We start from the raw sequence: 13,738 nt of genomic DNA on the forward strand, positions 1-13,738 counted from the left end.
AACCCTAAACTTAAAAAAATGGCAACAAGGAAGAGAGACTTGTCACGAATCTCATCACGCGTGTGATAAAAAGCACTCGAATAAGATGATGATGATGATGATGACGAGACAAAACGAAGGATTTCGATGACAACGGTAAAAGTACCGGAGAAACTCCAAACCTTGCGAGGGTTCAAAGTTTCGAAAATTCTCAACGATGGCAAGGACTCCTCGAGCTTTGGCAACGTCGTCGCGTTGTTAGGCACCTTCCCTGGATTGATGGAAGAAGAAGAAGAAGAATCTGTCGTTCTGAAGCTTTCTCGACCGCCGATACCGTTGGACGATTTAGACCAACTCGCGGACGCGATAACGCTTTACGAACGCATGCCGTACTCAGGGATGGAGTACGGGTACTACCACGGCGTCGTGAACAATTCATCCGAGACGTTTTTCGCCCCGTATGTGTCCGTGGACGTCTTATACCCCGGGTGTTTGAAAGATGAATCAAAAGAAGCAAAAGCGAAGCTCCTGGCGAAACATATAAGCCGCAACCAAGCGCAGAGACCGGTAATCTTCCGCGAGAACCCAAAAACGTACGAAAATGCGCATTTGCCGTACATCGAGGCGATCCCGTCAAGTGCGATAGGGTGGGTGCACAAGATTTTGAACAAAGAGAAAGAACTCGAACGATTGCTCTTCGACGACGACGACGTGAACGACGGGTTTCTCTTGAACACGGATCCGAAGTGGACGACGCACCCTGACCCGAAGACGACGCCGAAAGAACAGTGGATGAACCATCCTTCAACGCGCGAGCTGTACTGTCTCGGATTGTGTCACAGAAAAGACGTGCGGTCGCTGCGGGACTTAAGAGCGGCGCACCTGCCGATGTTACGCGCCATGGCGAAAAAGGGCAGGGAGGTGATCAAAAACACGTACGGGCTCGCCAACGAGAGCTTGAGGATATTCGTGCACTACCCGCCGCAGTTTTATCACTTTCACGTCCACTTCACGAACGTGTCTGTGGAACACGGCGTCAGCGCCGAGCGCGCGCACCTTCTCGACGACGTGATTGAAAACATCGAACGAGACTCTGAGCACTACGCGAAGCGCTCCATCACGTGCCGCATGGGCGAGAACGACGAACTGTGGAGGCGGTTCAAGGAATTAGATGATAAAGCGGGGGCAGAGGCAGCGGACGACGACGCGAGATAGCTCCTCCCGTTCTTTTAACTACAAAACTATATATACTACTAGTATGCTGTGCTTTCTAAAACTTCATTATTCCTCCCGATCATCATCATCATCCCGATCCTCCTCCATCGTGGTTAACCAGTCCTTTTGAAATTGCTCGAAACCTTCCACGAGTACGATGCGGCCTCCTTTACTCTTCGCAATCTCTCTCGCTTTTTCGAGTTTACTCTTACCGGGGTTCTCGCCGATTAAGAGGATATCGGTGGATTTCGCGAGCGCGTTGGAGACGGAACCGCCGAGGCGTTCGATGTCTCGTTGGATTTCGGAACGCGATTTCGAAGTGAACGTGCCGGTAATGCAGACTTTTAAATTGGAGAGTTTGTTGTTGTTGTTGTTTATGTTGTTGTTCGTTCTTGACGATGAGGATGAGGATGATGACACGTCGCCTCCAAAAACGGGAAGAATCTTCACGCCGTTGTCCAGAATTCGTTTCACCTCGTTGGCGTTGTTCGGCTCGCTCCAAAAGTTGGCGATGCTTTTCGCGACGATATCGCCGACGCCTTCGACAGCTTCGAGAGAGATTTTGATGCCGTTCTTCTCGTCGACGTCGCTCTCTTCGTCCGCTCTACTCCCAGTTTCGTGATAACGCTCCGCCGCTTCTTTGAACTTGTCTAAACTTTTGTACGTTTTCGCGAGTTCCTTCGCCGTCGCTTCGCCGACGAACGGTATTCCTAAAGCGTATATGAATTTTGCCAGCTGAACGCCGTTCGTTTTCACGTCGTTGATGGCAGCGAACATGTTCAGCGCGTTTTTTGTAAACTCGTGCTTTTTCTTTTGCGCGGGGTTTTCGTAACGCGCCCAAACAGGAGGCATTTCTTCCTCGTTTCTATTCGGTCCGTAAAATCTTTCCTCCAACGTGAAAATGTCCGACGTGCGCTCGATGGCGTTCGTCTCAAAGAGTTTCTCGATTTGCTTTTCAGCTAAACCGCGAATGTCTAAGGCTTTTTTAGAGGCAAAATGCGTCGTCCTCGCGGTTCTCTGCGCTGGACACTTCAAACCCGCGTTACATCGAATAACCATGCCGTCCTCGGCGTCTCGAGAGACGAGCGAGTTGCAACACGGACACAACATCGGCGCGGCGTAGGCAGAAGCGCCGCCCAGATTTAACGACGACGACGTTGATGACGATGACGATAAACCTAGCGCTGCTCCCAAAGACGAAGAAGAGGAGGATGCCTCTTTCGCGTTTTCTTCACTCGTTATCCGTTCAGCGTCAGTGGCGACGCGAATAATTTTTGGAATGACGTCCCCGGCTCTCTCGACGACGACGTCTTGGCCAATCTGAATCTTTTTGCGTTCAATTTCGAAAAAGTTGTGCAACGTCGCGCGACGTATAGTTGCTCCGTTCAACTCGCACGGTTCTAATATAGCTACTGGTGTCAACACGCCGGTTCGTCCTACTTGCACTTCTATGGATTTCAACGTCGTTATCGCAACATCCGCGACGAACTTGTGCGCGATGGCCCATTTTGGTGCTCTCGAGTCGGAGCCGATCCGATCGCGCAAACGCGTTTCATTTATTTTATACACGACGCCATCGATTTTATGCGACAACGTGTCTCTTAAATCGTACGTTTTCGCGTGGAACGCGAAGAGTTCGTTCAAATCAGAGGAAATCGCGCTCCTGGTCAAACATAAATCGGAAAACCCCCACTTTTGACACTTTTCGTAAAATTCAATTTGCGTCTCGAACAATTCTGCGCGGTCTCCTCCTTCTGTCCCCCAACCGTGCGGAATGAACGATAAAGGAACGTCTACGTTTTGTTCTTTCATGCGCATGACCCCTGCGGCGGCGTTTCGCGCATTTTTAAACGGTGTTTCTCCGTTTGCACTTTTCCTCTCGTTGACTTTTTCCAAAGCGTCTTCTTCTACGTACACCTCGCCGCGAATTTCAAAGACTTCCGGGTAGGACGATCCTTCTCCACCCAATTCTCTCGGTACGTCTCGACATGAAGAACTCAACACGTGTCTCGTGATGTCTTCGCCAAACTCGCCGTCCCCGCGACTCAACGCGCGGACGAGTTTCCCGTTTTCGTATCGCAAACTCGCGGAAACGCCGTCGATTTTCAATTCTGCGCAGTACTCTACTTTTTGCAAAGCCGCCGCCGGCAAAACTTCAACCAAGCTCTTCCTCACCCTCTCGTCAAACTCTCTCACCTCGTCCGCGTTAAACGCGTTCTTCAAACTTTGCATCGGCGACAAATGTTTATACTTCTTATACTCAAAGGATGAATTCGACGACGAAGACGCCAACCTACCGCTCCCTACCCGCGAGTACATCCCGTCGTCAAATTTCCCTCGCAACTCTTCAAACTTTCTCTCCACCGCTTCAAATTTCATCCGTAACAAGTCGTACTCTCCGTCCGTGAGTGTTTCTTTCGCTTCGTCGTAGTATAATCGATCGCTTTCCGAGATTTTTTGTGCTAAATCTCGTAAAATTTTCTCCGCTTTGGACGAGCTTTCGATCGAATTCGCAAACGCAGTCGCGACCTGAAGTGAGTTCGACGAAGGCAAATTCCTTTCTGAAGAGGAAGACAGCGACGACAAAGCGCGCAGACACCCACCGGTAATCTTCTTCATCTTCGTCTTCGAAATCGTCGTCGTCATCTTTGCAACAAAAACAGAATTGAATAAAAGTTTTGCATTTGAATTCTTCGTTTTTCCATTCTTCGACGCAGAAGCAGACGACACACACGAAGAAGAAGAAGAGAGTAAAGAAAAAGTCGGCATCGTACGCGTCGTCGTCGTCGTCGTCATCGCGCCGCTGAAACTTTGACTTCTTCTCAAAACGTAGCCAAGTTGGCGCATATATATCGCGTGTGTATACTACACAGAGGTCTCTTTTTCTCTCTCGTAAAATGGAGAAAAAGTAGGCAAAATTCTACCGAATTCTCTCGATTAGAGGTTGGACGTGTGACACGAAGCGAGAGCGCGGTCGTCGATTGAATGAATAACGCGTTGTATGTGTGTGTGTGTTTAGAACGACATAACGTTTACTGGCTTTGCTCTAATGCCTTCAGTCTTTCTGTGTAATCTGACCATGTCGGACATTTCTTTTCGATGGCGTAGCGTAAACACTCGAGGTGTTTCTTCGCGTGAGCAAAGTGCAAAACCTCGTAATCCCAAGGCGCTTTCGCTTCTTCGCGTAAGTATTTGAGGCACTCGAGATGACCGTTTCGGGCGGCAAATTGACACGTCCACTCATCGACAGGACACTCATTTGCCACGCAATACTTTACCATTTCCAGATTACCATGAAATGCGGCCCTATTAATCGTCGATCCATCCCACTCACACTTTTTCTCTTCTCGTATCCACTTAAGCAACTCGAGTTTATTCGTTCGAGCAACTTTCCAGCAGAACCATGATGTTTGGTTCCACCAACCCGACCACAACGATTTATTCTCCCACACAAACTCCAAAGTCGATATCGACGACATATCTTCAACTTTAAACGTCTTTCTCAGCTCCCTCTTGCGAGACGATCTCTTCACCAACGCTCTCGTCTCTGTATTCACCTCGTACAAGAATTTGAGATCCGTTGGATTCAATCTCGGAAGCACATGTTTGAAACAAATGTCGTCGTTATTCACGATCAAATCCCACAAATTCTGATACCGCGGTGTTTCTCGCGACTTGCCCCTCGAACTCGCGAACATCGTAACATCGCTCGCGTTGCGCATATCGAAGAACTGTATCGCGAGGAGGAGGCACGTAAAACTCGCCAAGTAAAAGTGAAGATAGAATGTCACATGCGAGTTGTTTTTCCCACCTTTCAAATTGGAGACAAAGGAAGGAAAATGCTTTCACAACAAATAATGACGAAAACGACGGGCAAACGCGCGCGAGAGAAAGAGCTCCGATTGAAACGAATACAAACTTTAAGAGACATCAGCGATGGGAATTTGAGACATTCGTTTAAAAACGATGACGACGATCACGACGACGAGGATTCGAGAAACATCTTCTCGGAGCAGTTTTGGAATCACATCGGACGCGAATTTCATCTCAAAGTGAACGACGGATTGGATTCATTGTTGACGAAAGAAGCGAGAGTGAAAGCAGACGCGCACGCGTTCGGCATCGAACAAGAAACATTCGTGCAAGAACTCATGCAGGAACATTCAAGACGGGTTAAAGAGGACGGGTACACGAGAGTATCAATCGCGGAAACCGCGAAAGAGAATGAACTTTTCAGTTCGAAACGAGAGTACGAAAGGAAAAGTGGATTTCAACGCGAGTGCCAACATTTAACGGAGATGATTGAATTCTTGGACGAAAAATGCGGATTGAATCCAACGTGGTCGTTAGTGTTCGATAATTATTGGGTCTTAGCGCGCAGAGTGGAGAAAATCGTGCAAGAAATCTCGGGGGGGAAAGAGAATCGATTGAACTTTGACGCGTTGGTGTGGCGGGTGAGGAACGTAAACGAAGAAGACGAGAAAAGAGGAGAATCGAACAACACTGCGACGATGACTGCGTTTACGCCGCACAGAGATCGGCAGCCAAAAGACACGAGGAAGAGTTTTCGAGAAGACGAGTCGCCGAAGTATTGCACGATTTGGATTCCTCTGACAAACGCGACGTGCGAAAACTCGTGTTTATATGTCATACCGCGGAAGTGCGACGAAGGGTACACGGAAGGCGACGACGATACGGATTTAGAAAAGACGCCGTTGGAGAAGTGTTTGAAGGATAAGAAGGCGTACCAGAACATAACGGCGTGTCCGGTGGATGTAGGCGAGGCGGTTGTTTTCACGCACAGAACCATACACTGGGGGAGCAAACCGAGAGATAATTACCAAGGAGAGCCGAGAGTGAACGTGTCGTTTGGCTTTAGCGACGATTCGTTCGAAAAGGCGTATTTGAAAAACAGAAACGGCGTGAAAGTGACCGAAGACGCGGAAGACGTGCAAAGCTTACCGACGTTGAAAGAGCGGTTGGTATTGATTGCGTCGCAAATGATTGCTTATCACGAACGGTTCCCGCCGAAGAATTTCAAGGCGTTGAAACTGTTGAAGAAAATACACGACGCCGGGAAGAGTTTCTTGGACGAGAGGTACCGAGAAATCATAGAGACGGAGTATATACGAGCGACGAGTATGTTAGCCGGTCGTCGAAAAAATGAGAATGGGGATGAGGAAGATGAGGAAGAGGACGACGACGATGACAACGAAGACGATGAATTAGACAACGCTTTAGATGCCATGCTCGATGCCAAAGCGAAAGGTCGCGGTGACGATTTCGAGGACGATTACGAGGAAGAAGACGACGACGAATTCGCGAACGATCCAAATCCGGACGATTGCAGCGACAGCGATCCAGAACGTCCGTATGAAGTGACCGAGGAAGATGTATTCTTTGGGAATGCCACGGAAGAAGAAATTATTACAGCCAAGAATATCCATCGGAGAAGTATCGGGAAAGAAGAACTTCCGATGCCGAAAGAACGAGAGGTGTCGAGAGTAAACGTGAGGGAACACTGGAGCGAATACCTAAAAAGACCGGAGAATAAAGAGAAAGTAGACGACGCGAAGAAACTGCTCGGCATCAAAAGCTAATAACATCTGTAGTAATAATATCATAATACAACGCACTTTGTAGGATCATTAAACGAGCGAGAAACTAGACAATGCGCACAGATTGACGTACTCGATGCCGGCGGCGTTTGTCAACGCTTCTTCGAACATCGAAACAAAGTGTCGACCTCGCGAGCACGTACCAGATTCCGAAGATGTATCGGGTAAAATATCGTACGCGGCGTCCGATGCGTTCGGAGGCGAAGAGAGCCTGTACGACACAAACACCAAGACGAAGTAAATAAAAAAGATCGGAGCGACGACGATTGAGAGAAAAATGTTTCTCATCGCTTTATTTCTTTTCGTCGTCGTCGTCGTCCTCTTGTCTGTTGTTTTCGGTACCAACGGCATCGTCGAAACCAAAGGCATCTCGGACGGTTTCCTTCCCAACTCCAATTCGAGCTTTCGCATCTTTTCCGCCGCGTTTTCTAGAGCAACTTCCGTTCTCATCTTCGTTTGTGCCATTGAATCTCTCTCAAATCGCGCGCGTTTCGTCTCGTCTTCAGCTAACCGCTTCGCGCTCGCCTCTCGATCGTGCGCGTGTTGGACCTCCTCGTTTGCTTTCTCGACAACGTCGTCGGCATATTTTTTCGCCTCGAAGCATTCTCGTTTCGTCTCTACGACCTCGACTTCGAGCGCGCGGATTTGTTCCGCGTGACTTTCTCCGAGTCTTTCGATGTCTCGTTCGAGCTTGACGACGGCTAATTTTTCCTCAAACGCGTTGAAACCGCTCATGCGCTTCGCTTCGTACGTCGTCGTCTCAGCTTGACCTTTTGCCGGACTCTTTTTACTGCCGCCGAAGAAACTCTTCCCACCACTGTTCGTGGTGCCCTTCAACTTTATCGCGGTAATCTCTGCGGCTTTCGCGGCGACGGTATCTTCCAATCGTTTGATATCCGCCAAAGCCTTCTCTAATTTACCTTCTAAACTCGACCCGCGAAGCTTCAACATGACCATATTTTTCGTCTTGGCAATGACCGTCGCTCTCGAGGCTTTCTGCGCCTCTTCCGAAGCGCGCATACGCGCGTGGAGTTTCTCGTGTTCGTCTTGAAGCCATTTAAAATCAGCTTCGGCGTCGGCGAGTTTTTGTGAAATCTTTTGCACGGCTGCTTTGCCGCCCGCTTTACCGGCGGGCGAAGCAACCGGAGCGTTGTTGATGTTGTTTTCGTCGTCGTTGTCGTTCGTATTCGCGAACGAGGCCAACTCGTTTTCCATTTCCAACTTAGCCGTTGTAACGCGTTCTAATTCATTTTCCAACCGCTCTATCTCCTCTTGAAACTTCCCGGATGCGTTTGTCATTTCGCTCAACGCGCTTTTCCTCTCCTCGTTCTCCTTCTTCAACATCGCTTCGCTTAATTCCACCTGTTCCAACTTAAACCTCAAATCGTCTGCCATGTTTTCGAACTTAAGCATCTCCTCTTCAGCTTTTTTCCCTCTTTCGACTAATTTGAGCGTCTCTTTCCTTCCTCGATCGATGATCTCTCTTAATTGAAACTCGACTTGTTCGAGGTCGGAAAATTTCGATTGGTCTTCCAGTTGTTTTAGCCTCAACGCTTTCACCTCCTCGTTGGCGGCGTCCGCGGCAAACTCTAAACCAGGCACTCGAGCGACGTCTAATTCTAGCTTGCGACATAACTCTTCGTATTTGTTCCTTTGTTCGATGGCGTCTAAACGCTCTTTCGTTTTCTCCGATTGTTCGATTTTCAATCGAGCGCATTCGGCTTTCGTATCGTCTAACTTTTTCGTCGTCGAGGTCAGCTCGTCGTTTAAAGCTTCCGCTTTTTCAACCGCCTGGCGACACTGCTGAGTCATTGCCTCTAACGCTTTTTTGGTTTCGTTGTTTTGTTTCTCTCGCTTTTCGTTGACGAGTTTTAATTTTTCTTGGAACGTGCCGTCTTTCGTTTGAAGTTTCGAGACTTTCTTTTCAAATGTTGTTCGCGCGATACTCGCCGCGCGCTCGATGTCCTCTTTAACCGTTTCGATGGCTTTAACGTTCTCTTCGGCTAAGTGTCTTTTCTCGGTTTCTTTATCCAACTCCTGGCGCATGGCTTCCAAGGAGGCTTTCAAATCTGAAATTTCGCGCTCGGAGACGACGCGAGATTCGAATACCTTTTTGGACGCGTGTTGCGCGTCGCTCAATTCTTTGCGCAGAGCATCGTTCGCGTCTCCTAATTGCTCGATTTCTTCCGAAAGTTTCGTCTTTTCGCTCTCTGTGACTTCAAACTTGGACTTCAATTCGTTTTTCACTCGTTCGAAATCCGTACATTTCTCCGCGAGCGCCTTCGAGTTTCCTCTCTCTTCGTCAACCGCTGCGTTCAAAAGCGCTATTTCCGAATATTTCGATTTCACATCTAACTCGCTCGCGGTCAATTTTGCCTTTACATCTGATAACTCCTTCATCGCCGAGTCGCGGTCGTCTCTGACTTTCTCGTCTCTTTGTTCTAACAAGCGCTTTTCGCCCCGTAAGATTTCTAAATTTTCCGTCAACGCCGCCGTTTCAGCGTTGGATTCGGCTAACGCTTTTCGATGCGATTCCGCGTCCGCATCGCGTTGTTTCTTCATTTTCTCGAGGTCGTTGCGCAACGCGTCGTTCGCGGCTTTCAAATTTTGTAGATCGTCTACGCTTTGCGCCATGGTGCGTTCCGCCGCGTGTAACAAGCTCTTCCGCGGATCGTTTTCTTCTTTCGAAGAAGTAGAAGAAGCCGCGGCGGCGGCTAATTTACGCATCAATATATTTTCCTTGTTGCGGAAGGAAAGAGGCGTAACAGTCGTGCTTCTAAGCGACGAACGACTGTTGTTATAAAAGTTGTTGTTGTCGTTGTTGTTATTGTTGTTGTTGTTGTTCGTATATCTACGGCTATTACTAAACGGCGGCGAGAACTCGCTCGCGTCTGCGCGCATCGTTTGGCCTCTCGGCGGAGAAAGCGAAATCGAAGGTATCCCAGGCGTGTGAGATGGAAGGTGATGATGATTTTTCGACGTCGTTTTTGTCGTTGTTTCCTGTTGTTGTTGTTGTTGTTGTTGTTGTCTCGTCGTAAACAGCGTCTTTTGTACCTCGGCGGCGCCTTCGGGCGACGACGTAAACGACGTAAACGACGCGACGACTCTTTCGCTGCTCATTTTCGCATCATCAGTACCATCATTCTTCTCCGATTTTGGCGTCGTCATGAGCAACAACTTCTCCTCCAGTATCCTATTCTTTCTCTCCATCTGTTCCATCCTTTCCTCGAACACCCTTTCCCGTCTCGATATCGTCTCCGAACTCACCTCTATCAATCTATCGGCTAATTTCATCGAATCTTTCGCCGATAAAGGCGTCGTGGTTGTGATGACTGCCATTATGTCGTCGTCTAAATCTTCCAGAAATAACTGTTTACTCGAATCGTCGTCTTTTCTGTCGTTCGTGTTCGCTTTTGTCGCGCACTTCTCTAAGAAAAAGTCCATGTTTATATTCAATGTCTTCTTTCCGTCAAAGTGTGAGAAGATTTTGAAAAATTCTCCCCACTAAACGCTCTTCTTTTTCTCTCTTCTTTGTCTCTCGTTTTCTCGTCGTCGCGTTCGTACAGTCTCTCTGTTCTGTCTGATGTTACTTTATTAAAGGCATATGTATCGGTACATTTTTCTCTTCTTCTTCTTTATTAAAGTAGTATTATAAAAGTATTCGAGATGATGTGAGATTTGTGTTCGTTGTGAAGTCAAAAATCTCTCTCTTTCGACTGCCTTTTTTTTTTGTTTTTTCTCTCGCAAACGTCTTCTGGTTTCAACACATGTGAGATACATTCACATGCGATCACAGAAAAAAAAAAAGAAGAAGAAGAGAGTTTCTGTGGTTGTTTCAAAAGTTTCTGTGGTTGTTCTCTCTTCGGAAGAGAGCTTTTCTCTTCTCTGTCGTCGCTTTGTTTCGATCGATCGATGATGATGAGGCGTTTGAGCAGCAGTCCTGCTTCGATTTCGACGAGCAGATTTAATAATGTTTTTCGCAGGGGAGAGAATGAACGCTCCCCTCCTCCGAGAGTTTGTTCTGCGAAGGCAACGGCTTCTGTGTCGTCGTCGAAAGGTCGCGAGAGTAAGAAGAAAAATGCCATCATCAAAAAAGGAGTAGGTTTGAAAGTTTCTTCGTTTCGTTGCGCGAGTTCATCGTCGTCGTCTGAATCGTCGTCGTTCGAAGCTGGTGGTGGTGGTGGTGGAGGGAAAGAGGGTAAAAATACGAGTGCATCACCGAAAGAGGAGGAAAAGGAGGAGGAGAAGAAAGAGAGCAGCGGTTTGGAGAAAGCTGGTTTCTTGTTGGACAAAGAGAACAACCAAGATCACCTGGTGAAAGTCGTCGTCGATAGAGTGAAATCGATCGAAGAGCAGGAAGATTTCTCTCTCGATTGGGCGCCGGTGGTGTTGAGAGCTTTGGACGGTGCCGATCGCGTGTTACCCCTGTTCAGCGGGAATAAAAAAAATCAAATATTGGAAGTGCTCTTTCACGAAATGAAAAAGGGAGGTAAGAAAGAGAGTGAGAGCAACGAAACGATCACGTATCACGCGTGGGAAGGGAGGATCCACGCGGGATTTGAAAACGCCGAAGCGGTGGTCGTGTGTGAGCGAGGAGACGAACTCGACGAGGACGAGACGACGGGCGAGAATTTGACGATATCATCGATGTTTGAAAACATACTGAAAGAAGCCGTTGAACTGTCTCGCGTGGATTGGGAGACTTTGGCCAAGTGGCAAGATATAACGAAAGAAGAAGAAAAAAGAGGTCCGACGCGTTCGGCCCATCACCCCTCGTCTTCCTCTTCCAATAGTAAATTTTCGATCAAAATCGTCGACTCGGACGGGGCAATCAACACGAGAGATTGGCAAATTCTTAAGTCCATTTTGCGAAAAGATATTCTGCCGCAGTCTCAGAAAACATTCGATTTACCGAACGATTCCGAAGTTCTTCTGAGTTTACTCGTCACGCTCGTGAAAAATTTGCCAATTTACGCCACGCGGCAAGTCTTGGAAAAATATTCCAAGTCGCACGAGTGGGGTTTGTCTTACAGAAGAGGTCATTCCGCACCAAGACCGCACGTAAAGCGTCACCTTATAGTTACAGACGACTTATCGAATTACCAGAAATTGGTGGACCTATCGGACGGCTTTATCGAAAACTCGGGGCTTTATCGAAAAGACGGGGATGCACTATTCTTCATCATGGAAATATTCAAAAGCTACGACAGAATGTTAAAACATTCACAAGACGCGAAGAACAGCCCCAAGAAGAAGAGGCAAGGCGGACCGATGTACAGAAGAGACATGGATCAGTTGATTCTCAAAAGGCTCGAGGTTGCTCTTTTTATCCAGCAGCAAAGCGCTCGCTTTATGGAAGACGGAAACTTGGAAGACGACTTCTTGACGGCTTTATATCAACATCAACGCCTCCAAAAACTCCAAGACGAGATCAACGAAATTTTATCTCTCGAGAAGAGAGATTGCGACGCGGCGAAGAAAATAATCGACTTGGAGGTTGCCGTACAGAGAGAAGATTACGAAACAGCAGCGACATTGAGAGAATCTTTACGATTATTGAACAACATCACGTGGGTATACCTCAGAGGTGATCAACAAAACCCGTTCGACGATTGATCGATCGGTTTTAAATACACAAAAGAGAGACAAATACAAAGAGAGAGAGACAAAAATACTCGGGTTATATTAAATTGAGTTGTATAAAATGTTTTCATACCACCCATGTACAGTAAGACGTTGAGAGAGATTTTCTTTTTTACGGCGCTTCTGGTTCTCTTTGGTACGATCCACGATCTCTCGCAAAGTTATCCGCCGCCGGGTTATAGGACTCCCTCGGCGATCTCACGCCGAACGACCTCGGCTCCGACCCGTACACCGTCGCCCCGTAATACTTCAAAACGTCTTCTGGATAAATCCCTTTCTCATCTACGAGACCGTATTTACCCATCGCTTTCGCGTACGATAACGGTGTCCAATCTTTCTCCGTCCTCGCGTCCAAATCTGCGCCGTACTCATACAAAATCTTTACCATCTCCGGTCCGCCGTCGATGGCCCAAAACAACGTCAAATCGCCGACGTGATTTTTGTAGTTCGGATCGGCTCCGGACCGTAACAAGGCCTTTGTCGCTTCCAATCGACCTCTGTGGCACGCGCACATTAAAGGCGTGTACCCTTCTTTCGACCCGTACGCTCTCCCAAACTCAAAATTCACATCCGCGCCTTCCTCGATTTTCTTATACACCAACTTCACGTCGTTTTTTATCAAAGCCATCAATAACTCCTCGGTTTCCCGAGAGGCTTTGTGTACGTCTTTCCCTTTCGACTCTGGCTTGTAATCTGGGTGGTGCGAACCTTTCCCGGAATCCCACTGCAATTCGTAGGCTTCTTCGATGTCTTTTTGGCTGTTGTTTTTGTTGTCAGAGAGAGAGAATAATGAGATCACGAAACGTTGTTCGTTTGGTCAAACAAGAAGGGAGATCTCGAGGCAAATGCATGCGTTTTTTGTGGAACGGAGATCTTCGATCTTTGCGCCGCGAGAGTATACGATGCGTCAAATATAAAAGAGGAAATATCGAGCACGAGTGACCGCAAAAAAAGTCCTACCGTTGCGCCATGATGGCGTCCTGTTTGCGCGCGCATCATTATTAGATGTTTTTGATGAGAGAGAGAGAGAGATCAGAGATCAGAGATTGTGAAATTGAAATGCAACGAACAAAAGCCAGACACACGCGACGGGAGGTAAACGATGAAAAAACGAGCGTTACGAACAACAACAACAACAACAACAACGCGTAATAATCGACGACGACGATGATGCGAACGAATACCATTTGAGACATGATGAGAGAGTTTAGAAATCTCTTTTCTTTGTGCTTTGATGAAAGTTAAAAAAATGAGGGGAAATGAACGAAAAAGCGTTTTTGCTG

General features: G+C 47.6%; 7 protein-coding genes across 7 annotated transcripts; 3 read left to right on the forward strand and 4 right to left on the reverse strand.

Moving 5' to 3' along the window:
* Positions 1-126: 126 nt before the first annotated feature.
* Bathy12g00560 (predicted protein) lies at positions 127-1,194 on the forward strand (the record flags this gene model as incomplete). Its single annotated transcript, XM_007509952.1, has 1 exon — positions 127-1,194. One exon carries the CDS (start codon positions 127-129, stop codon positions 1,192-1,194), a length of 1,068 nt encoding a protein of 355 aa, XP_007510014.1.
* Positions 1,195-1,260: 66 nt separating this feature from the next.
* Bathy12g00570 (DNA ligase, NAD-dependent) lies at positions 1,261-3,840 on the reverse strand (the record flags this gene model as incomplete). The annotated part of the gene is made up of 1 exon (XM_007509718.1): positions 1,261-3,840. The coding sequence occupies one exon, from the start codon at positions 3,838-3,840 to the stop codon at positions 1,261-1,263; it is 2,580 nt and encodes an 859-aa protein (XP_007509780.1).
* A 386-nt stretch (positions 3,841-4,226) lies between these two features.
* Positions 4,227-4,916, reverse strand: Bathy12g00580 (the record flags this gene model as incomplete). The annotated part of the gene is made up of 1 exon (XM_007509689.1): positions 4,227-4,916. The coding sequence occupies one exon, from the start codon at positions 4,914-4,916 to the stop codon at positions 4,227-4,229; it is 690 nt and encodes a 229-aa protein (XP_007509751.1).
* A 135-nt stretch (positions 4,917-5,051) lies between these two features.
* Bathy12g00590 (predicted protein) lies at positions 5,052-6,794 on the forward strand (the record flags this gene model as incomplete). The annotated part of the gene is made up of 1 exon (XM_007509933.1): positions 5,052-6,794. The coding sequence occupies one exon, from the start codon at positions 5,052-5,054 to the stop codon at positions 6,792-6,794; it is 1,743 nt and encodes a 580-aa protein (XP_007509995.1).
* A 64-nt stretch (positions 6,795-6,858) lies between these two features.
* On the reverse strand, positions 6,859-10,256 carry Bathy12g00600 (M protein repeat-containing protein; the record flags this gene model as incomplete). Its single annotated transcript, XM_007509616.1, has 2 exons — positions 6,859-6,884; positions 6,956-10,256. The coding sequence occupies 2 exons, from the start codon at positions 10,254-10,256 to the stop codon at positions 6,859-6,861; spliced, it is 3,327 nt and encodes a 1,108-aa protein (XP_007509678.1).
* Positions 10,257-10,730: 474 nt separating this feature from the next.
* On the forward strand, positions 10,731-12,428 carry Bathy12g00610 (unknown protein; the record flags this gene model as incomplete). Its single annotated transcript, XM_007509644.1, has 1 exon — positions 10,731-12,428. One exon carries the CDS (start codon positions 10,731-10,733, stop codon positions 12,426-12,428), a length of 1,698 nt encoding a protein of 565 aa, XP_007509706.1.
* Positions 12,429-12,567: 139 nt separating this feature from the next.
* On the reverse strand, positions 12,568-13,426 carry Bathy12g00620 (ankyrin repeat protein; the record flags this gene model as incomplete). Its single annotated transcript, XM_007509662.1, has 2 exons — positions 12,568-13,213; positions 13,416-13,426. The coding sequence occupies 2 exons, from the start codon at positions 13,424-13,426 to the stop codon at positions 12,568-12,570; spliced, it is 657 nt and encodes a 218-aa protein (XP_007509724.1).
* Positions 13,427-13,738: the final 312 nt, after the last annotated feature.

The sequence above is a fragment of the Bathycoccus prasinos genome (genome assembly GCF_002220235.1).
Source record: "Bathycoccus prasinos genomic : Chromosome_12".
Classification (NCBI taxonomy): Eukaryota; Viridiplantae; Chlorophyta; class Mamiellophyceae; order Mamiellales; family Bathycoccaceae; genus Bathycoccus; species Bathycoccus prasinos.